The sequence below is a fragment of the Epinephelus lanceolatus genome, chromosome 4 (assembly GCF_041903045.1).
Source record: "Epinephelus lanceolatus isolate andai-2023 chromosome 4, ASM4190304v1, whole genome shotgun sequence".
In the NCBI taxonomy this organism is placed as follows: domain Eukaryota; kingdom Metazoa; phylum Chordata; class Actinopteri; order Perciformes; family Serranidae; genus Epinephelus; species Epinephelus lanceolatus.
This window is the reverse complement of record NC_135737.1, coordinates 19,957,648-19,979,159: the sequence shown is the minus strand read 5'-3', so window position 1 is coordinate 19,979,159 and position 21,512 is coordinate 19,957,648. Positions and strand designations below refer to the sequence as shown.

The 21,512-nt window shown below is 41.0% G+C and overlaps 3 protein-coding genes across 3 annotated transcripts in view; 2 read left to right on the top strand and 1 right to left on the bottom strand.

Annotated features, from left to right (window-relative positions):
• nxn (nucleoredoxin) overlaps nt 1–11,908 on the top strand; it is a 71,473-nt gene extending 59,565 nt beyond the window's left edge. Inside the window, exons 4-8 of the mRNA XM_033632208.2 lie at nt 1,395–1,495; nt 1,637–1,743; nt 2,520–2,699; nt 3,236–3,360; nt 10,825–11,908. Coding sequence (XP_033488099.1) covers nt 1,395–1,495; nt 1,637–1,743; nt 2,520–2,699; nt 3,236–3,360; nt 10,825–11,007 — 696 coding nt within the window. The 3' untranslated portion in view covers nt 11,008–11,908. The remainder of the gene's footprint in view (nt 1–1,394; nt 1,496–1,636; nt 1,744–2,519; nt 2,700–3,235; nt 3,361–10,824) is intronic.
• Nucleotides 11,909–13,149: 1,241 nt separating this feature from the next.
• Nucleotides 13,150–18,246, bottom strand: mrm3a (mitochondrial rRNA methyltransferase 3a). Its single transcript, XM_033630876.2, has 4 exons — nt 17,833–18,246; nt 14,223–14,467; nt 13,974–14,135; nt 13,150–13,869 (listed from the first exon to the last, which is right to left on the bottom strand). The coding sequence occupies exons 1-4, from the start codon at nt 18,201–18,203 to the stop codon at nt 13,271–13,273; spliced, it is 1,377 nt and encodes a 458-aa protein (XP_033486767.1). The 5' UTR covers nt 18,204–18,246; the 3' UTR covers nt 13,150–13,270.
• A 462-nt stretch (nt 18,247–18,708) lies between these two features.
• Nucleotides 18,709–21,369, top strand: glod4 (glyoxalase domain containing 4). Its single transcript, XM_033630771.2, has 9 exons — nt 18,709–18,871; nt 19,034–19,083; nt 19,204–19,324; nt 19,431–19,575; nt 19,654–19,790; nt 19,883–19,969; nt 20,084–20,197; nt 20,274–20,360; nt 20,489–21,369. The coding sequence occupies exons 1-9, from the start codon at nt 18,782–18,784 to the stop codon at nt 20,552–20,554; spliced, it is 897 nt and encodes a 298-aa protein (XP_033486662.1). The 5' UTR covers nt 18,709–18,781; the 3' UTR covers nt 20,555–21,369.
• Nucleotides 21,370–21,512: the final 143 nt, after the last annotated feature.

Below are 21,512 nucleotides of genomic sequence, written 5' to 3'. Positions count from 1 at the left end.
TGTATTGTTAATTTCATTAAGTGGGAGCAGTCTGAGGTCAGAAAATAACAGCATTTAAGTTAATGTATTTAATTAAAATAACCAAAATCCTAAAGGAAATCTACAGTAATATCTCTGGTGAAAGGAGGTTCCCACCTGATGACCCCAAAGATATGTTAATTATCACTGCTCACTGGTCTGTATAGTTAAGCCTTGCCATAATAGCTTATCATAGGGCTTAGGAGGTTATTCACTGAGTGCTGAGCCTTTCTCTAGAGCACAAACTTCTTGTGTTTATTTGAACTGAAACACAGTGCAGAGAGAGTTTTTTTCCCACATCTGTCTTTAATCTTTATTTTTTATTTGGATCCCCGTTAGTTGCTGCTAAGATGGCAGCCACTTTTCCTGGGGTCCACGCATAACAAAACAAACATAAAAAGACATATAACATATAAATGGTCTTGATAAGAATGTGTTCAAGACAAGTAAAAGTCAAACAAAAACGCATATCAAATTATATTCTAGGATGGCCCCAGGATATGATATTATCACGATACCTAAGTAACAATACAATATAATTGCGATATAAAACATGTTGCAATTTGCTGAGTGCTGCGATAAAATATATTGTGATTTATGACTTTACTTCAACTGCAGATTTCAGCCTCAAAAGAAAAACATCTGCATTATTAAATAAGATAAGTTTTTAGTCTGCTCATCTTACTTCAATATTTTTCATTGCAGCAAAATGTTTTTAGAGGACTGAAAAAGCAATTGATTGTATTCTTCTAGAAGGCTAACAAAAGCATTACCCGTCTTTGTAATATTACTAAATCATTTAATAAAAAAATCTATACGTGGCATCCATGTAAGGATAGCGCTTTACATTGGGGTTATTGCTGATGTCTCTCTGTAGTAGTTCATTAAAACATGCCTCACAGAGCGCGTCAATGATCACCTTCGGTAACATGTTCCGCATTGCGTTTGCTCTATACATTACCAGAAGGCAAACTTCGAGGAGGTGGTCCAAAACTGTTTCCTTCCTAAAGAATGAAATGCCTAAGTTCTTCACCCTGTCTGCTGTAAATAGATCCTGATGTCATCCTAATGCCAGCCATACCACGGCTCCCCCTGCCTGCACAGAGTGTAGGCTCTTCAAACACACAGAACAACAAACAATTTCTCATGCCGGAGATTTACAGCAGGATTAATGGTTTAAGAAGGTCTATATTTGAAAGAAGCTGGATACAAAACAAGAGAGAATTACTAGTTTGTGAAGAGGTGTTTGCCGCCGTGGTGGAAGAGTTTGGAAATACCCAAAGTAATGGAAGCTGCAGCAGTTATATTTGTGATTATGTCTACTCTGTATTCACTCCCTTTTCATTCTCTTTTTCCCCTCCCTCTGGCTGTGTTAGTGCCCGCCATGCCGCAGTTTGACCCGGGTCTTGGTGGAGTCATATCGAACCGTGAAAGAGTCGGGGCAGAAGTTTGAGATCGTGTTTGTCAGCGCTGACAGGTAAGATTTATTGAGCCAGAGCAAACACGAGGTCATATTTATTGACACATCTGTCTGTCAAGGACACAAATAATCAATCCTCTCTATTCAGCCGTTAAATGAAATCACCAAATCACCATCTGCCTGGTGCTTTTCCTTCAGGTCAGAGGAGTCCTTTAAGCAGTACTTCAGCGAGATGCCGTGGTTGGCGGTGCCGTATTCAGACGAGGCTCGGCGGTCACGACTCAACAGACTATATGGAATACAAGGTATTGTACAGCCACCTCTTCCTTTATAAATGTTGCTTCGGATCCTCATGCTGAGAGGAGAGAGTGTAGATTTCTTCCTCCGTCACCCACTGAAACACTGGCACAATGGCTGATAGCACTCTGTGCCGGGCAGGCAAACCGTAACACAGATTGCCCTGCAGCCTGAGGAATGTGCGCTGGTTATCAAGTTTACGGTCTTGTTCGCTACGGGAGTGTTGCGCCTCTCCCTCTGTGACTCGCTCTTTTTCTCCTGATTCTTTCCCCTGTGTGTGTACACAGAGGGCTGTGGATGAAGTTAGTGAGAGCTGGCTCTCGGCCTCTCCTGCAAAATATGTGAGGAATGCATGGGAGATGAGTCAACACTGCCCCCCTCCCGGATTTCAAAACCATGCAGTTCATGATCGCCCCCACCTCTGCTGACTTCAGTCCACATGCGCGGACAGGAACACACACACTCACTCACTCACGTACACCGCATGCTCCTGGATGATGTCTGTTTCTGATAAAGCTGTTAATTATAATCAGAAGATGGTGGGAGCCACTGACATGTGAATAAAAGTGAGCACATCAAAATGAAAGCATGCAAAAAGGCAAAAACTGGTCAAAAAGGTCTTAAACATCCTCACAACAAAGCAAATCTCAGTGGGAGAGGAAGCAGTGTGCGTCATAATTAACGGAAATGACTCCAACCATCTCCCACGCTGTTGCCCATTTCCTGCCCTCCTCTCTTTGTCTTCCTCTCCCATCACCTTCACCTCCTCTTTCTCCCTCACCAGGTATTCCCACGCTGATTCTGCTGGACGCAGAGGGTCACATGATCACGCGACAGGGCCGCGTGGAGGTGCTGAATGACCCAGAGTGCCGACTCTTTCCCTGGCACCCTCGGCCCGTGCTGGAGCTCAGCGAGGCCAACGCCGTGCAGCTCCACGAGGGGCCCTGCCTCGTCCTGTTTGTGGGTGAGTAAGTGGGCTATCATGACGCGGCCTCTGCTGCTCCACATGGGGCTCTGCCTGGAGCTGCTTGTATGTGAATGGAGTGGCATTTATGTGGAGCATATTGAATGTCAGACTCTGTGGAAAATTTCTTCCAGTGTTGAAAGGGGCAAAGGTGGGAAATGTTTGAGTATTTATCTATTTATATGCTAATACAGAAGGTGCAAGGAAGCAAAGTGCAGGAGGTTTGTGGAAAGCATTGAAAAATGACATGAATGTAGGACAAATACTGATTTTGTGAGAACTAAATGTCAAAGTTGGACAGTGGTGACCCTGAAAATTCAAGACCACCCCTGCGTCTCTTGTGGTCAAACTGGATTACAAAACAAGACAAAGACCATCTGTACACTTCCTTTCATGTCCTCTCTCATCTGTCCACCAGCCATCTCTCCGTCCTCGCTCACCCTTTCACTCATCTGTGCATTTTTTTCCCTCCCTCAGATGGCTTTTTTTTCTCTTACTTTTAATGTCTTCCTATGTCTTTCTCCTGGTTCGTTCAGACGCAGAGGAGGAAGGTGAATTGGAGCCAGCCAAGGAGCTGATTCAGCCAATAGCGGAGAAGCTTATGGCCAAGTACAAAGCAAAGGAGGAGGAGATGCCGCTGCTGTTCTTTGTGGCTGGAGAGGTGAGATAAGCCCACTCGAGGCACAGTAAGGTGACATTTCAAGCAAACTTGCACAGCACCTGAAGTTGGGTCTATTAACTCCTGACTGATACTGGAATTTGACGATAATTTATTCGTCGATATTCAGTTTTTTACATAAACATGTAACATATATAATAATTTTTCCAACAAATAACCAACAATAATCTCATAACAGCCAATATTTGGCCCAGCCGATATATCAGTCAGCGTGTAATCACATATTTTAAGCCCCTGCTTTGATTCTGCACCCAACACCTTGGTGATTGTTTAGACTGAAGGCATTAGAGGCCCTTCTTTGAACCTCTTGATCCTGAAAAAGTGAAACTTACTCATATCTATGACCCAGAATTCAACTTGGTGCCTTTATCATGATGGGTAGACCCAGAGCGTGCCAGCAAACTTTCTCTACTCCCTCTGTATCCAAATAATCCCTCCATCTCCTACTTTATCTCCTCCCACGTCTCCTTCCATGTGGGACAGACCCTGGAGTTTTCATAACTCGTGTTATCTCGTGTTGTTCTGTCTCGATCTTTCCAGAGCTGGTGGAGTTAGCAGCCGCGGTGGACATAATTACCAGATTAGCTACTTCTCCCCAGTTCCCCCGTTCTCTGCCCTCCAGCTCCCCTTCCTCCCAGTTCCCCCTGCCCAGCAGTCTGGGGAGGACGCGGCTGGTTTTTCGTGTCACACACTGAAGACAGGCTCAGGTTTCGTGGCCATGGGGCTTGCACATGTGCTAACTGTCTGACCCTGTGTGTCTGTCCAAGGTCGCTCATCAGCCTTGAAATGTCACTGACATACGTACACAGAACAAGAAAAGCTTATAGAGAGGCGAGAGCTGACATGATAGTGTTTCGTGTTCATTGTCTGTGTGCCAATATTTATTTGACCTAACACAAAGACACATTGTTGCACTGGAGCTTGTAGTGATTCAGAAGCGTCTTGTGTTATAGCAGATGTCTAAGTTTGCTTTGTTTCCCCTGTGGCACACATGCTAAGGGAAGATATTTTTACATCCACGCAGTGCAGGTATAATTTCCTGGCCCTTGCTTAACCGGCTATGAAATCACCAGTTTTACTTCCAGATCGGATTCACGCTCGGATATCACTTCCTGTTTCAGGCGCTTAGCGAGTGGAGCTTCCAGGCTCTGGGCTCAGACTCCTGCACCTTGGCCCGGGTTAGTCCTGGTAGTCGCACACTGCTTGCCAGGCCAGCTGCTGGGTTTTCTGTGTCCATGAGACAGCAGTATGCTGGCAGCCTCTCAGGGGGGAGAACGACACAGGATCTCCTTACCCTACTGAAAAAACCATACGCCACAGGATAGTGCACTGATTTTATGTATGCAGAATGAAAGATCTTTTGTTCTTTCATTTCTGCTGTGTACTGGCTGTTGCATGCAAAAGTAACTTTAGTGGTATTATCCAATCACAAGAGAATTTAATAGATTTTTGTGGCAAGCAGCAGTGGTTCTTCTCTTCAACATTTCCATGCTTGGATTTGTGTGTAAAGCTCAATAAATATTATATTTTTAGCTGTGCTATTGGTGTGGCTTTCAAAATTGCAATTGTCAGCCTCCCACCTTTGTCTGGGCTGAATTTTTTCAGCAACTATTAGATGAATGACATGAAATTTTGCAGAGACGCTAATGGTTCCCAGAGGATGACTCCCATTGTGTTTGATGATCCCCTGACTTTTCCTCTAGCACCACCATGAGGTTAACTTTTGTGGTTTGAGTGACATATCTGAACAACAATTGGGTGGATTGCAATGACACACAATAAAGACAGTCATGGTGCCCAGCAGACTTGGTCGGCATCTGTTTTTTTATACCTTAATACTTACCTGACATTTTACAGTATACGGTACATGACGATATTTGTGTCACTGTAGCATGTATGTCATTTTCTAGCTAAAAATGCTGTGTTTATAATGTGCAGTTAGCGCACTTAGATAAGTTGTGCTGGGTTTAAATACTTATGGCCATAGAATAACGAATAGATAAGAAATGAGCACCCTTGCTGGAGGACCAGATGACACTTCTTGCCACGGTAGATACCGACACATCAGTGAGCTGAACAGAAATGATGTGTTTAATAAAATTATGTGGCAAATAAACTGCTTTTGTAGTTAGAAAAACTCATCCCAAGATAAAGTTATATGTGGCAGTACTCCCAAAACAGGGGCAGAGCCGCTTTTGGTTTTTTACCAGTCCCATAATGTTATCCCCACCACTCGCAGTTGCTATCTTTCTCAGCTCAGCAGCCTGTTCCACCAATAGAGACTGACCTCTGGTGGCCTGTGTTGTGCACTACACTGCATCGCCTCAATACAGCAGATGAGGGTTTGTATTTTTGACAGTGCTGAAAACCATACTTTCGGAATTCCTAAATACCCCAGTATACTGTAACACCATGACACCGCCTTAGCCTAGTGCCCAGTAGATGAATCCTAATGACTTTGGTGACCAGTGAGTTTTCCTCTAGCACTGCCATGTCAGTGATATTTAGAGCTGTAACAATTACTTGATGTCCAAGCATTAATCAGCAAAAATTTTGATCATTGATGAATCATCTTGGTGAGCAAAAATACCAAAAAATGTGATAGTTTCGAGCTCTGAAATGTATTTTGATTTGAGCATATGGGTTTTTGGACAAAACAAAGCATTTGATGATGTCACCCTGAGCTCTAGAACATTGTGTTTGCCATTATTTACTATTGTCAGATGTTCCACAGAGCAAAGTTTTTGCCAGTTAATCAAGGAAATAATCTGCAAATTGTTCGCTAATGAAAATAATTGTCAGTTCCAGCTCTACATACAGTTGTGGTTGTGAGTGCTTTTCAAAAGAATTAGCATGAAATGTGTTGCAGACATTTATGCCCCCCTCAGGACAGACTGTAATAACTGGGTGATGCAGTAACGTGTTATCTAGTGCCATCATCAGGTCAGAATTGTTCAATACTTTTATGACCAAATAACTGCAAATCTACTGATGTGTTTAGTGCTAATTAGCAAATGCTACTATGCTAATACTCTATACTAAGATAGTGAACAAGTTTAGCATACCTGCTAAACATCAGCACGTTTGCTGTGTCATTGTGAGTATGTTAGTTTTGTTGATGTTAGCTATCAGTACAGCCTCACACAGCTGCTGTAGACTTTTCGTATTGGTCATTTATAAACACATAGAAGGTATTTTTGTCCATATTACTAAAGCTCAATAAAGCTGACATGTTTTATTCCTTTTAGTGTTTAGATGGGGAGTGCAGCTCTTTCTCATATAAAAAAAGATGACTTTGTTTTGATCTTAGACTGAAAGTTTTGTACCTCATGTAACTCAAGAGACATTCTTCAGTTGTTTATCCCTCATTTGCGCAAACAAGGCAAAGATGTTTTCACTTTGAGCAATATAAACTGATGAGCTGTTGCTGAGAATATCCAAAATTTCACAATCATGACTTCTCTTTGAGACATGAAAGCTGGCCGGCGACGTGGACGCAGCCCCGGCTCAGGCCAGTGGGGAGGTTTGTTCATCATCACCAGTTCAGGCCTTATCAGATGATCACCGTCTGTGAAATGCCACAGTGCATCAATAATCAGAATAAGCCTGACACGGCCCAGCAGGTTCCATACACGGTAAACACACGCTGAGCCTTATCACAGCTGCGAGTGCGGGCTGCAGCAGAGAGGCCCTTTGTCTTTTTTGTTCGGAGCTGAGCTGCGGAGGGCGGGGGGCCTCTGGAATGGCTGCACCTCACGAGAAGCAGTTTACACAAGCAGAAAAGCCACACAAAAGAAGATGCATGACTTCCTACGGGGGCGAAGACTGATGCAGAGATTACATCTTCTCATATCGGCGAGCCTGGAAAGGCCACGCTAACAGATTGTGGAATTTGCCTCTTTGTGGTTTCTTTACACTGTTTGCCCAGATGATCTATAATCTACACTTAGAAATGCTGCACGACAGCATTCAAGGCTAAGCTTGTATTTACAGTAGGGGAATCAAGCAGTATTTCACTCCTAACAACATTGTCCTTAGTGACAGCTTACATCTGTGACTATTAAGTGGTCAGTGTACGGTGATTTGCAGCGTAATAAAATGGGCTCCATTCAGAGGAAGTTAGCTGCCTACGACAGAAATACCACGCTGCAACTCATCTGTTCCATCTGTTAGCAGTTTTGCAAAGAAGGGGTCACAGACATCATCTTGGCATACTTATCCTTTTTAGGTAGCAGCACAGCCAAGCTATTCAATGAGAAGTCTGAGGGATGATTGTGTGGTTTGATCCATTTAGCGAGAAGAGCTGCAGATTTTCTGATAACAGAAAAGACACAATAAAGTGGCCTGAAAGGAGAGAACGCTTGAGTGTTATATGTAGCAGGAAATCCATCCAAAGTTGCTTTATCTTTGACTTTGTTTTGACAAAACTCATATTGGCACATAAATCAGTAACAGTATTAACATCAGAGGAGCTGCCTCTCTGAGAGGTCCAACTCTTTGTTGCAGTGCCACCCTCTGGCCCTTTCTTGTTAGTTCTGCATTTTCAGCATAATCTTTTCCATATGAAACTGATCTTTAATCTTTGCGAGTCTCGCTCTGAGCCAACGAAATAAGTGGAGGGGAAACCAGGTCATGCTGTCATGAGGAAAGCAGAATGTCCCGAATGATGCACATCTCACAAGTGAACCACGTGACCTTACAAAACATGACACGTGAAATCTATTTGACTTTGAGATGATATGACTAGAATAATGGATCTCTGTCAAGGTAGGAATGCCAAATGCAGACGCACTCCCAGCTGGAACTGAAGCTGAATTACAAAAGGGTGTGATTTCTTATTCAGTCTCAATAATTAATGGCCCTTTCAAGCTTGTTTGAAAGTTGCTGCCTGCCTGCCTGCCTGCCTGCCAGTGATTCATTCTGTTACCTGTGGCTACAGGGGTTGTAATCCTGACTTGTTGAAGGGTGAAAGGTGACATCAAGCCTCAGGCAGAAAATGAGCGAAGCCCTTTCAAAATAACTGCAAAGAAATGAAAGTAGATTCCCCTCCAAACCCAGCAGCAGTTTATTTGTACCAAATTCCTCCACTGCGCGCTCTCATGCCCACATGTGCCATTCAAACACTCTGCACTGAGACTTACATCTGATGTGAGGGAGCTTTTGAAAAGTGTTGTTGGACCCCCACCTGGTTCCTTCCTGTCTTTCCACTCAGCAGGATGTGTGACTAAGCACCGACGCTCCGGTCTCTCCGGGCAGGCTGCCTGCAGGAAGACGGGAGAGAGTTTCATATTCTCTTTCAAGAAGCGTGCATTAATAAAGATTGTGCCAGGCAGTTATGAATTTTATGGGGTTATCTTAATGTGGCATAGTTCAAGTAATGGGTGCTGTCCTAGTTTCCCTCGCCAAAAGCAAGTCTGAACTGATGAGCAGCAGAGGAGTGTGTAATTTACACTGTCTTCTCTCCTGGAACGTTTCCAGTGTTTGACTTGCATATTTGTCGAAGTTATTCAAATGCCATGTGAACTTTGATTCATAAGACAAGAGCCGATATAAAAGCTCCCCCAACACTTTACATAGCAGCAAGTCACCGAGTTTGTCCATGTTGTAAATGAGGATGGGATGTCTAAACAAGTGGTTGTCAGCTTCTCTTTTTTTGACCTACAACCCTTTTAACCAAAGCGATGTCTCCTTGGGACCCCTTGTCAGTTTGCATATGTCAATGGGTTGTAGCCAGTTCAACATAGATTCCTCATCTCTAGGATTGTTTTGTTTGAATAATAGAGGCCTGAAGAAGTACATTTTTTTTTATTAATTTACAAGAAAGAAAGCCAAGCTAAGTGTTGTCTTATGACTTAAATCAGACTCAAGTCACAGATTTGATGACTTCAGACTCGACTTTACAAAATAAAAAAGGACTTACAGTACAACTCAATTTGGACTCAGTGACTTAACTTGAACTTGAGCCTTTTGACTTGAAAGCACTTGATACCTTCCCCCAAGCCCCAAAGATTTAAAAGTATGTAAGTATGTGCCACGAATCAATTCATTCCTAAATCAAATAACATTATCATTAGTCTTTTTGTTTCATTTGGACATAAAACATGCAAAAACATACATACTATGACATTTATAAATGTCTTACAAATTTGAGAAAAGACAGTTAGAGACATTTTTCATGATGAGATATTATTAATACAACAAGACAGGGCAGACACATACAGAATTCACTCTGTTGTGGTGCTGGCTAATAGTGCTATATGCTGAAAGTGCAATTTTGTTAAAATGGCATTACATTTGGTGAAGAGTGCATTATGACTGGAAACCCAAAGGAAGGACTTAGGGACTCAGGATGTGGGAATTGCCTGTCTTGACTCAGAACTTGAGCACAAACACTTGAGACTTACTAGTGACTTGCAAAGCAATCCCTTGGTCCCATCTCTGTCAACACGTGTGCAAGAAAATGAAATGACGCAAAAGAAAATGTTGAATTCCTGCACACTGTCAGCACTGCAATGTTGCATTTTCAATAAACATTAATTTTTTTTTTTTTTTCAATAAACTTGGAGCTCACAATGTGCTGAAATTCAGTACTTTTTCTACACCTACCTAATCTTTTTTTTTTTGTTAGACAAATAAAAAAGAAAATAGTCTAAAAAAAAAAGCAATTTTATTTCCTGTTTCCTTTACAATCTTCTAATAATAAAATAATAATAATCCCTCAGATTCATGTTACAACTCCTTGGCAGGTCCCCACTCTCACTGTGGGAACAGAGCATATGACACTATACATAATACTACAGGAAACCTTATAAATAAGGAAGCCAGTGGAAAAAGTTATATTTTCAGAGCAGAGCTATTTTATTTTCCAGCATGTTTGAATTACTTTACTGATTTTGATGGAAGCTTACTGTGTTGGCAGATAAAAATGTCATGTGGGTGTGTTATCGAACGGGCCTACCCTACAGGGGCCCAAGGGCTTGGGGGGGGCAGAGTTGTCTCACCTACAGTATAAGCTGGCAGCGGCGGTAGTAACAGTGTGTAAGGACCATTGATGGGCTGTGAGGTTTTCACACTGTATCATGTGCGACCTTTCGCCGGGAGATTTAAAAGCAGCTATCAGCAGTTGGCAGCTAACTCAAAGGAGAACAGCTGCCAATAATGTCCACAAATAGTATAGTATGGGGAGTCTTTTTTGTATCCAGGCCCAGGGGCCCATCTGGTCATAATCTGCCTATGCATGTGAGCAAAAAAAACGAAAAGTGATGAAGACATCCTTTCTTTTGACTGAGCTTTTTGACTCTCCAACAAGATGTAAATAAGTCACTTTAACCAGAGGCTGTGGTTTGGACCTGCTCCCAGTAATCCATCCCAGCATGTGAGGAATGTACCACTGTAACATTACACACTATCACACCTAATCACTGTATCTTTTCTCTCCCACCACAGGATGACATGAGTGACTCCCTGAGGGACTACACTAACCTCCCTGAAGCTGCACCTCTGCTCACCATCCTGGACATGTCGGCCCGTGCCAAATATGTTCGCGACGTGGAGGAGATCACGCCGGCCGTAGTGGAGCAATTTGTCGGCGACTTCCTGGCTGAAAAGCTCAAACCGGAGCCCATCTAAATATAGTTGGGACATACTATATGGGACTCACTCCATCATCGAACCCTGACCACCCTTCCCAGCCTCCCACTCTCTCTCTCTCCAAACCTCCCCCCTGACTCTGTCAGACTGTTAGAGAGATGTCTCGCTTTTTACTGACATTTTAACATTTTTTTTAGACATGTTCCTCTTTTCATGGAGTCCTCTCTTTCTCCTGTGGTGCCTTGCATTGACAATAGTCCCTACAGTAATATATATGGAGATTTTTTTTGGCCTCAAGAAAAGTTTTTTTTTTTTTTCCTTCACTTAATAGCATTTCTGAACTCTAGAGAAAACCAGAGAATTACCCAGTGGACCTACTTATTCAGCTGATTCTTTGCTTTCTCTTTTGTCTGCGAGATTCTTGATACTTTTGGTTTCTGAATGATGTTGAGAAAGAATAAAATGCATTTTTACAGTTGTAATTCACTTGTAGTGCAAATGTGCTGAACCTCAGTTGGATGTAGCCGTAAGCCTTTATGGCCCTATTTAAAGTAAAAAGAACAAAAAAAACAGGTGCACATACAGTAAAGATCACATTATACTTGCTTGTAACAGACCAATGACTGATGTTTTAAAAACCCCTGTGTCTTGTTGTGTGTGTTATGATGTGAGTGAAAGTCATCTCTTGCCAGTTGTTAATGGTGGTTCTCATCTCAAAGTCATTACGAGGATTTTCTGTGAAGGTCCCCTAATGAAAAGGCCAGGTTATTTCTGAAGGCGCAGACATGGCATTTGAAAAGTGTTGAATGTATAAATCCCTGTATTCTGTTACTTCAGTCATGACTTCTCACGCCCATTAAAAATTCACTGGCAAGCACAAAGTTTTGTTCCTTTTAAGTTCTATCAATAAAGTTAGCTCTTGGATATGTAAAATAAACACAATGCAGTGACTCACCAGTTCCTTTGTGGGGTAAGACTCATGGGCTTAATGCAAATGTTGCAGTTATTACGAGACACAGTATGCAGACCCCAGGTGGGATGGAAGTGTAGTGGCTTCTGCATATTTGCATAGACAATATGGCTGCAGACAAAGGATGGACAGTCTCTTCTTTCTAGAATGAATATTCCAGGTGCATGCATCTATTTAAAGCTTTTATGAACTTTTTGAAAATGAGTAACAGGAAGGTATATATGCTTTTAATTTTCTTTGAAGTGGGTGGTATAGTTTTACTTTTTTTAGAGAGCAGGGGAGAGTCATTTAACTTTTCCTAACCCCGGATTCAGTGTTTCTACAGCTTCAGGCAAGTTAGATTTGTTTTTAATGTCCATCAGAAAGAAATTTTAATTTTACAATAACCAAAACAGAATGGGGGGGAAAATGAACAGAGATCAGTTACAGGGAGGTTAGGGACAATTTTGCTGAATGTTTATTGTAACAAATTAACATGATTTGTCTCATGGTGAAGACGAGGGTAGAACCAAATTGGAAAATAACTAACATCTTGGCATTTTGTGTTTCTCACTCTGCATGTGGGATTTCACTGCTTTGATTCCCATCATGCCAACTTTGAAATACCTTTTGCATTACATATACGGAGCCTCATATGGATTGCCTCATGATAGTGTCATCCATTCCATGAAATCTTGGTTAAACAGTCACTTTTCATTGCATTTGCACTTCCCCACTCCACCCAGGGGACAATGATAGCTAGCTGAGCGTTGTTAGTTCCGCTACGCTGATCTGTGTGACATTAATGTGAGAGGCATTTGGTAAATTATTACAAAAAATAAAAATGTGTGACCAATTATTTTGAGATTTTAAAATGCAACATCAGAAAAAAACAATTCATAAAATCCTACTTTCCATGTCTTAGCATATTTAAGACTTGAAAGACTTAAGATTTAAAGACACTTTAATACCAATTAAGGCCTTCTTTTTAGATTAATTCAATGATTTACAAAGACTTTAAGGATATGCAGGAATCCTGTATAATTTATTTCAGCCTTCCCTTGTTAGATTTATTGTATGTCATCTATGGAATTACACTGAAAATCTCCTGAGTTTGGACTGGTGAGTGGATAAAAAATGAATTTGGAGTTGGGCTAGGGAATCCTAATGACCGGTTTTCACTATTTTCTCACACAAAACACACAGGCACTCAACATGGATTCAGACAATCATTTCACAAATGCTTTTGGTTTTATTATTAGCAGGACAGGATGGTGAATGGAAATTTAAATAATACAGTTCAGTCTGCAGTAACAAGGACAAGTATACACCAGCATACACTGATATTAAGAGCTAACATGAAAGCTGCTGCTCAGCTGTAGGTTTCCATTTCCTTCCAGGTGTCTGCATCAGTTTCATCAGTTGCTTCCTGCCCTCAAACAAAAGGATACTGGCAGCCATGGCTGAATTCAAGCTGTCCACATCAGGAGCGACAGGAATAAAGAGCCTGTGACCGGCGGTTTTCTCAGCCAGCTGGACGGCTTCAACACTCAGACCATGTGTCTCTCCACCTATCACAAGAGCAGTGGGACTCTGAGCCCAGCTCTCATGGTACAGCTTTGAGTCCACTCTGGGAAGTGAAAGTCCCTCGTCATCACTATCTGAATCTAAATCAGAATCCAATTCTTCGTAGTGCGTGTTTTTGTAAATACTCCTTGTGCTGACCCAGCCGTAGTCCCCTGCTTTGGATGGTTTGTGAGACACGTTAACTTGTGAAGCCTCTGTTTCTCGGTTTCTGTCAGCTCCACAGTTGCTGTCGGCCACATGGACAGTCACAAGCTTAGGGAGATGTTTTTCCATATCATCCCACCCCAAACTGGAATAGATGGGAAGGCGAAAATGGGCTCCCATTGCTGCACGCAGAACTTTAGGCTCCCATGCATCAACACAACCTGTCGGTGGAAAAGTAAACAAATTTAAAAAACCACAAGCAAACAAGCAAAGCTGTTTTCAAAGGGTGGAGTTCATTTGTTCACATCTTTAATTGAAAGCATACCCTTGGTGAGCAGGACTTCACGGCAGCCAGCAGCAGCAGCACATCGCAACATAGTCCCAAGGTTGCCAGGGTCTCTGATGTTGTCACATATCAGGGACAACGGCACTGAATGACCATTATTTGCGAAGTTCAATCGTGACGGGTTCGGACGAGAAAATATGGCTGCAGAAGAGGAAGCAGAAGTCAGCAACAACAACTCAGAGCACCTGTGCTTCATTTTAAATGAAAACAAAAAATTGCGACCCTCACCTATCACCCCTTGTGGGGCCATGAGGTCAGACCAGATCTTGATGTCCTCAAACTTGACTTTGACGAGCGTGGCCCTTTTCAGCTTGTCTAAGGGCAGCTTTCGGAGCCAATCAATGGTACTGAAGAACACCATCTGAGGGTTGGCTCCAGCATCCAGGGCATCACAGATCAAACGCCGGCCTTCCAGGAGGATTTTACCCTGGTGCTCCCGAAACGTCCTGGAACGAGCAACACTCACTAACCTCCTGAGGAAAGATAGAGAGGCAGAGATGGATTACAGGCAGTGTGAATATGAATTATCATGATTATGATACTGCTTTGGAAACACTGTAAATTGAAATATATATATATATATACAGTACAGGCCAAAAGTTTGGACACACCTTCTCATTCAATGCGTTTTCTTTATTTTCATGACTATTTACATTGTAGATTCTCACTGAAGGCATCAAAACTATGAATGAACACATGTGGAGTTATGTACTTAACAAAAAAAGGTGAAATAACTGAAAACATGTTTTATATTCTTGTTTCTTCAAAATAGCCACCCTTTGCTCTGATTACTGCTTTGCACACTCTTGGCATTCTCTCCATGAGCTTCAAGAGGTAGTCACCTGAAATGGTTTCCACTTCACAGGTGTGCCTTATCAGGGTTAATTAGTGGAATTTCTTGCTTTATCAATGGGGTTGGGACCATCAGTTGTGTTGTGCAGAAGTCAGGTTAATACACAGCCGACAGCCCTATTGGACAACTGTTAAAATTCATATTATGGCAAGAACCAATCAGCTAACTAAAGAAAAACGAGTGGCCATCATTACTTTAAGAAATGAAGGTCAGTCAGTCCGCAAAATTGCAAAAACTTTAAATGTGTCCCCAAGTGGAGTCGCAAAAACCATCAAGCGCTACAACGAAACTGGCATACATGAGGACCGACCCAGGAAAGGAAGACCAAGAGTCACCTCTGCTTCTGAGGATAAGTTCATCCGAGTCACCAGCCTCAGAAATCGCAAGTTAACAGCAGCTCAGATCAGAGGCCAGATGAATGCCACACAGAGTTCTAGCAGCAGACCCATCTCTAGAACAACTGTTAAGAGGAGACTGCGCCAATCAGGCCTTCATGGTCAAATAGCTGCTAGGAAACCACTGCTAAGGAGAGGCAACAAGCAGAAGAGATTTGTTTGGGCCAAGAAACACAAGGAATGGACATTAGACCAGTGGAAATCTGTGCTTTGGTCTGATGAGTCCAAATTTGAGATCTTTGGTTCCAACCGCCGTGTCTTTGTGAGACGCAGAAAAGGTGAACGGATGGATTCCACATGCCTGGTTCCCACTGTGAAGCATGGAGGAGGAGGTGTGATGGTGTGGGGGTGTTTTGCTGGTGACACTGTTGGGGATTTATTCAAAATTGAAGGCACACTGAACCAGCATGGCTACCACAGCATCCTGCAGCGACATGCCATCCCATCCGGTTTGCGTTTAGTTGGACCATCATTTATTTTTCAACAGAACATTGACCCCAAACACACCTCCAGGCTGTGTAAGGGCTATTTGACCAAGAAGGAGAGTGATGGAGTGCTGCGGCAGATGACCTGGCCTCCACAGTCCCCGGACCTGAACCCAATCGAGATGGTTTGGGGTGAGCTGGACCGCAGAGTGAAGGCAAAGGGGCCAACAAGTGCTAAACACCTCTGGGAACTCCTTCAAGACTGTTGGAAAACCATTTCAGGTGACTACCTCTTGAAGCTCATGGAGAGAATGCCAAGAGTGTGCAAAGCAGTAATCAGAGCAAAGGGTGGCTATTTTGAAGAAACTAGAATATAAAACATGTTTTCAGTTATTTCACCTTTTTTTGTTAAGTACATAACTCCACATGTGTTCATTCATAGTTTTGATGCCTTCAGTGAGAATCTACAATGTAAATAGTCATGAAAATAAAGAAAACGCATTGAATGAGAAGGTGTGTCCAAACTTTTGGCCTGTACTGTGTATATATATATATATATATATATATATATATATATATATATATATATATATACACATATATATATATATATATATACACATATATATATATATATATATACACATATACATATACATATACATATATATATATATATATATATATATATATATATATATATATATGTCGTACAAGACAGAAAGGCGGCAACTGAAACTGTCAACTGAAAAAAATGGTTTACAACTTCTTATCATTAAACAGTATTTAGATCATTTACTTTGGTGAAAGTAGTATTACCACAATTAAAATCTCCTCCAAGTTTAAGTCCTGCATTCAGAACTTTACTTAAGAAAAAGTATGAAAGCACTATCAGTAAAATCTAACTCAAACTGTTATCATTAAAAAATACTGGTTAAACCGGCACAGGACTGTTACATATTATCTACAGTTTTCAATACCGCTGTCAAAAATATACTGTCTTCAATAAATATTAAAAAATTCTACAAAATTCTTTATTTTCATCAAACATGGTAAAGACTGTCTAGACACAAGTGACCTTTTCCTGAGTACTCCAAAATGGAGTACTCAGGAATGAAAATTTAAACCTAGCACTATGTGATCAAAGAATGTATAAACAACATTAAAGATCTGATGAGACATGTTGTTTTCAATGATCTATGAACACGTTGTGTGTTTACATTATATCAGTGACATATTCTTACTCATGCATAATATGTGTAAGCATCATTTTAAACCGTAGTGCTGTAATCTAAATACATCATATTTTATAGACTACTCGTCTCTTTTTATGTAAAATATATTAAGCTGGAAAATAACTTGTAACTATAATTGTCAAAAATGTGCATAAATGACATTATTTGCCTCTGAGATGTAGCAAAGTACAAATATAAAAGTAGCATAATGGAAATATTCAAGTATAAGCACTTCAAAACTTCACTTATGTACTTGGTTACATTTCCCTACTGCTGTCTAAACAACTGACTCATGCAGGCTTGACAGTGGCTCTTTTATCCTGAAGAAGAACGATGATAAAATCTCATGATCCATCCGATTTAGACCTTTTCTTTTAAACGCCAGTGTTGTTATCTGCAGTGGTGAAATGTAACAAAGTACATTCACTCCAGTACTGTGCTGAACTGCAATCTGAGGTACCCATACTTCACTTGAGTAATTCCATTTTATGCTACTTTACACTTCTAATGCTCTACATATTAGAGGTAAATGCTGTGGTTTTTACTCCACTACTTTTACTTGACAACTTAGGTTGATTTGCAGATTCAGACTATCAATACAACATATAAAGCAACAAATAAATTCCAATATATTTTATAGATTAAGCTACCCAGCAGCATAGAAATACATTAAACTGAGTTCCCCCTTTACCAGCTGCAAAGTGATGTACACATTAATGCATCACTAATTATAGTCCAGTAATATAATACATAATTGTATGTACTTTTACTTGAATAAGATTTTGTATTTTTCTTTACATGTATCAGATTATTTGTACACTGCAGTATTCTACTTTTACTGAAGTAAAAGATCTGAATACTTCTTTCACCACTGGTTACTGTGACCATCATGACAGTAATTTCCTGCTGCCTTAATGAAGTGACACTTACGCCAGTCTCTTATCTCCAGGTAAAGCCCTCTCGAAGCGCAGACCATCAATGTGATCCTTTGTAAAAGCAGGCTTTGTAACTGACTGCACATTATTCTTCCCTTTAACAAAGTCTCTTGCTTCGGGTTGCTCTGTTGTAGCTGTGACTTTCGCCTCCTTCTTCGTTTTGACATTTAGACCTGGTGACTGAGGCTGTGGCGTCGGTTTGGGGACTTTATCCGTGTCGTTTTCGGGGAACAACACTCGGACAGGTTTCCTCCTCAGTCCACGTACATACCGTTTTGATTCCGCAATAACACCACCTCCCTTTGATAGAAAAGCATTCCGCTCAATGGAAAGAAGACATATCACGCTCCTCATGTACGCTGCCATGTTTGCCCTGTTTCTTCTTCTCTGGTTTCACAGAGCGGTATGCTAACACTAGCTAAGCTTTTTAGCGCCGCCTGCTGTAGTGTTGGGAATACTACATTTCAGCATCTAAAATTCAATTCTAGTTTAATTATAAACAAAATTAATAACTCACTGCGTGGTTAATAATTCGCTGCGTAGTCAGTGTAGAGATTATACTATATGTTTCCTATATTTATCTAGCTATTTCTTTTCCAAACTGAGATAACGGTCAAAGCTGTTGCTCATCTGTAACCTCGCGAGAGAATGTGACACTTTGGGTGATACCATTAATCTGAACGCCTAGGGGTGGCAAACATAGTTTTACTACTTTTTATTTCGCGTAAATTCGTTTCGCTTAGCCACAGTAGTTTAATAATCTTAATTAACTGTCAATAAAGTAAATAAAAAAACTAGGGGTGTTTGCAACGGTAAATGCCCGCAGTTTGTTCATTTGTATTTACCCTCCTTTAATCGACGACAGAAAAATCGATCAGCAAGGAAGTGTAATCGCTATCTGCACACTGATCTGTGATACAGACATCAATATATCTGTAAGAAACATGGCTTTGAGACGAGCGCTGCATTTTGTTTTCAAAGTTGGTGACAGGGCCAAAACTGCCACATTTTACCGAGATGTTCTGGGCATGAAGGTACTTTTTCTAAACTTCATTTGATGGACAGAAGCCATTAATTAACTTTTCTATTGCACAACGTTACGTAGCCTGCTAATTCCTCTTCTGTCGTATGATTGAAACTCTGGGTGTGTTCTCATACTAAATACTTACTGTATAATGTCTTCTTATCAATTTTAGATTTTACGCCATGAGGAGTTTGAGGAAGGCTGCAAAGCAACGTGTAACGGGTAGATATGAGACAACATAACTGAACTTTGTACTCATAGAGCTGTGTAACAGTTTCACAGTATTGTTAATATCCTCATAACAACCTTACTGACTGCTGCCTTCCTCCTGTGTCCACACAGCCCCTACGATGGAAAATGGAGTAAGACAATGGTTGGCTTTGGCCCAGAAGAAGACCATTTTGTTGCTGAACTGACATACAACTATGGGGTGGGGGAGTATCAACTTGGCAATGACTTCTTGGTGGGTCAGAGTTCCACTGGGAACTTACAGAGAACAACACCATGTTGTGGTCAGTGGCTGCAGCAGTCAGTTAAAGGGGTGATATCATATATTTTTTTCACCTTAGGGTCTGACTCTGCAGTCCAGCAAAGCTGTAAGCAATGCTAAACGTCTGGGATGGCCTCTCACTGAGGTAGGAGACGCTCTGTATCTGACCCAGGCTCCAGGAGGTTATCCTTTCTACATTGTGGACAAAGAGCAGCCTTCCACTGGTATGTGTCACAGGTCATTTTGTATGTCTGCATTCAGTAACCTGTTCATGCAGTAACCATTTGATAATTTGTTCCTAGACCCTGTGCAGAAGGTTTGTCTCGGAGTATCAGACCTCCAGAGATCGACCCACTACTGGTCTATGCTCTTGGGAATGAAGCTGATAGAAAAGAACGAGGAAAAGAAAACAGTGCTGATGGGATTTGCAGACACTCAAGTAATTTAAGTATCAAAGAAATAATTAAGTCCATTGTTAATAAATCAGGAATGTCTTTTAGTCTGACTGTTTTCTTTTTTATCTTTATGCAGTGTAAACTGGAGCTTCATGATAACGGTGGGGCAGTAGATCATGGAACAGCATTTGGGAGAATAGCTTTTTCATGCCCACGGGAGCAAGTAAATTATTATTTCATGGTTACATTCTTGTGTTTGTTAATATTGGAGAAAAGTAACTTTCACTGGCAACATTTTCATCATAAATGTTTTTTATTTGTTTTTTTCATTCCACAGCTGCCTGACCTCGAAGCCGTGATGAAAAAGGAAAATCAGAAAATTCTCACTCCATTAGTCAGCCTGGACACTCCTGGAAAAGCCACAGTAGAAGTGGTTATTTTGGCTGACCCAGTAAGTGCATTACTATTATAATCAAGTGAAATTAGTCTCTATTAAAAATTTTTTAACTGGAGCATGTTTGTTTTAGGACGGTCATGAGATTTGCTTTGTGGGAGACGAGGCTTTCAGGCAACTGTCCATGGTGGATCCCAAAGGAAATGAACTCCTTGATAAAGTTGGTGTTGCTCCAATATTTTCCCCTCAACATAAAATATGCAACATGTGTTTGATATTTACTGTGCCTGCTCTCTGTCTGCTTTTAAACGTGTTTTTTTTTCTTCTTTTTTTTTTTTTTTTTTTTAGGCTATCGCCGAAGATAAAAGTGATGAGTGGTTTGCCAAACACAACAGACAGAAAGCTGCTGCATGAGATGAACTGCCTGGAGAATTGTGCACCATGAATATCTCACAGGTTCATATGATGATGAGATGCTGAACAAGACACCTGTAGTGTAAATCTTCTTGTAATGACAACTCAATTATCCTGAGGCTGGCGGCATGAGATTTATTTTCCCCTGGGTGTACGCCACGAGGCACAGTTGCATTGACAGCACTTTGTGAAAGGACCACTAGTTCAAGTTGATGGACATTTTCTCAATAAATATTGTCACTATCAGGCAGGGAGGTGGGCAGAAAAATCTATTTAATGCAACTACTTCTTTTAAAATCATTAAAGAGTCATGTTTTGTTGTTGTGCCCCTGGTGACCCTCCTTCATCCATTGTCCATGCATTGTATATGAACTAATTAATGCACTTAATTACTTGGCTGCAAGATTAATTTGCAACAGTTAAAAACAACTTTAATTAGAAAAATGTAGCATGCATGCACAAATTAATCTAGAATAAAAAATGTGCACACATCATAATAATGCAGGACCTGACTTATTGATGATACTGGACTTCAGAAGTATAGATTCCTTAAATTAGCAGCCAATCAAATAACCAAAACCCAATTGCCTGTTGTGTACCTGGAGCTTTTGAGAGTCTGGGACCTTGAGTCCAACCTTGAGTATTTACCATTAAAGTATGCTTTGAAATGCATCATGTTGTAAGAGCACTCTCTCTACAGATAAATGCATTCGGTATCATGCATTGTTTAGTCATGTTGAGTAACACAGAATCTTGTTACTTGTAGAAATTACATAATGGCACTCATCTGGTTGAATAAATGATTTTTATCTTTTCATCTTTGTGAAAGAGTTTGTATTTTCTGTGTATGAATTGTTTTATTCTTCATGATGCATGTAAAGTGGGGTGTGAACTGCTCAATAACCTTCCATGTTTGAATGCATTGTTAAATATTAATATTTGCTTGAGCAGTTTTTTG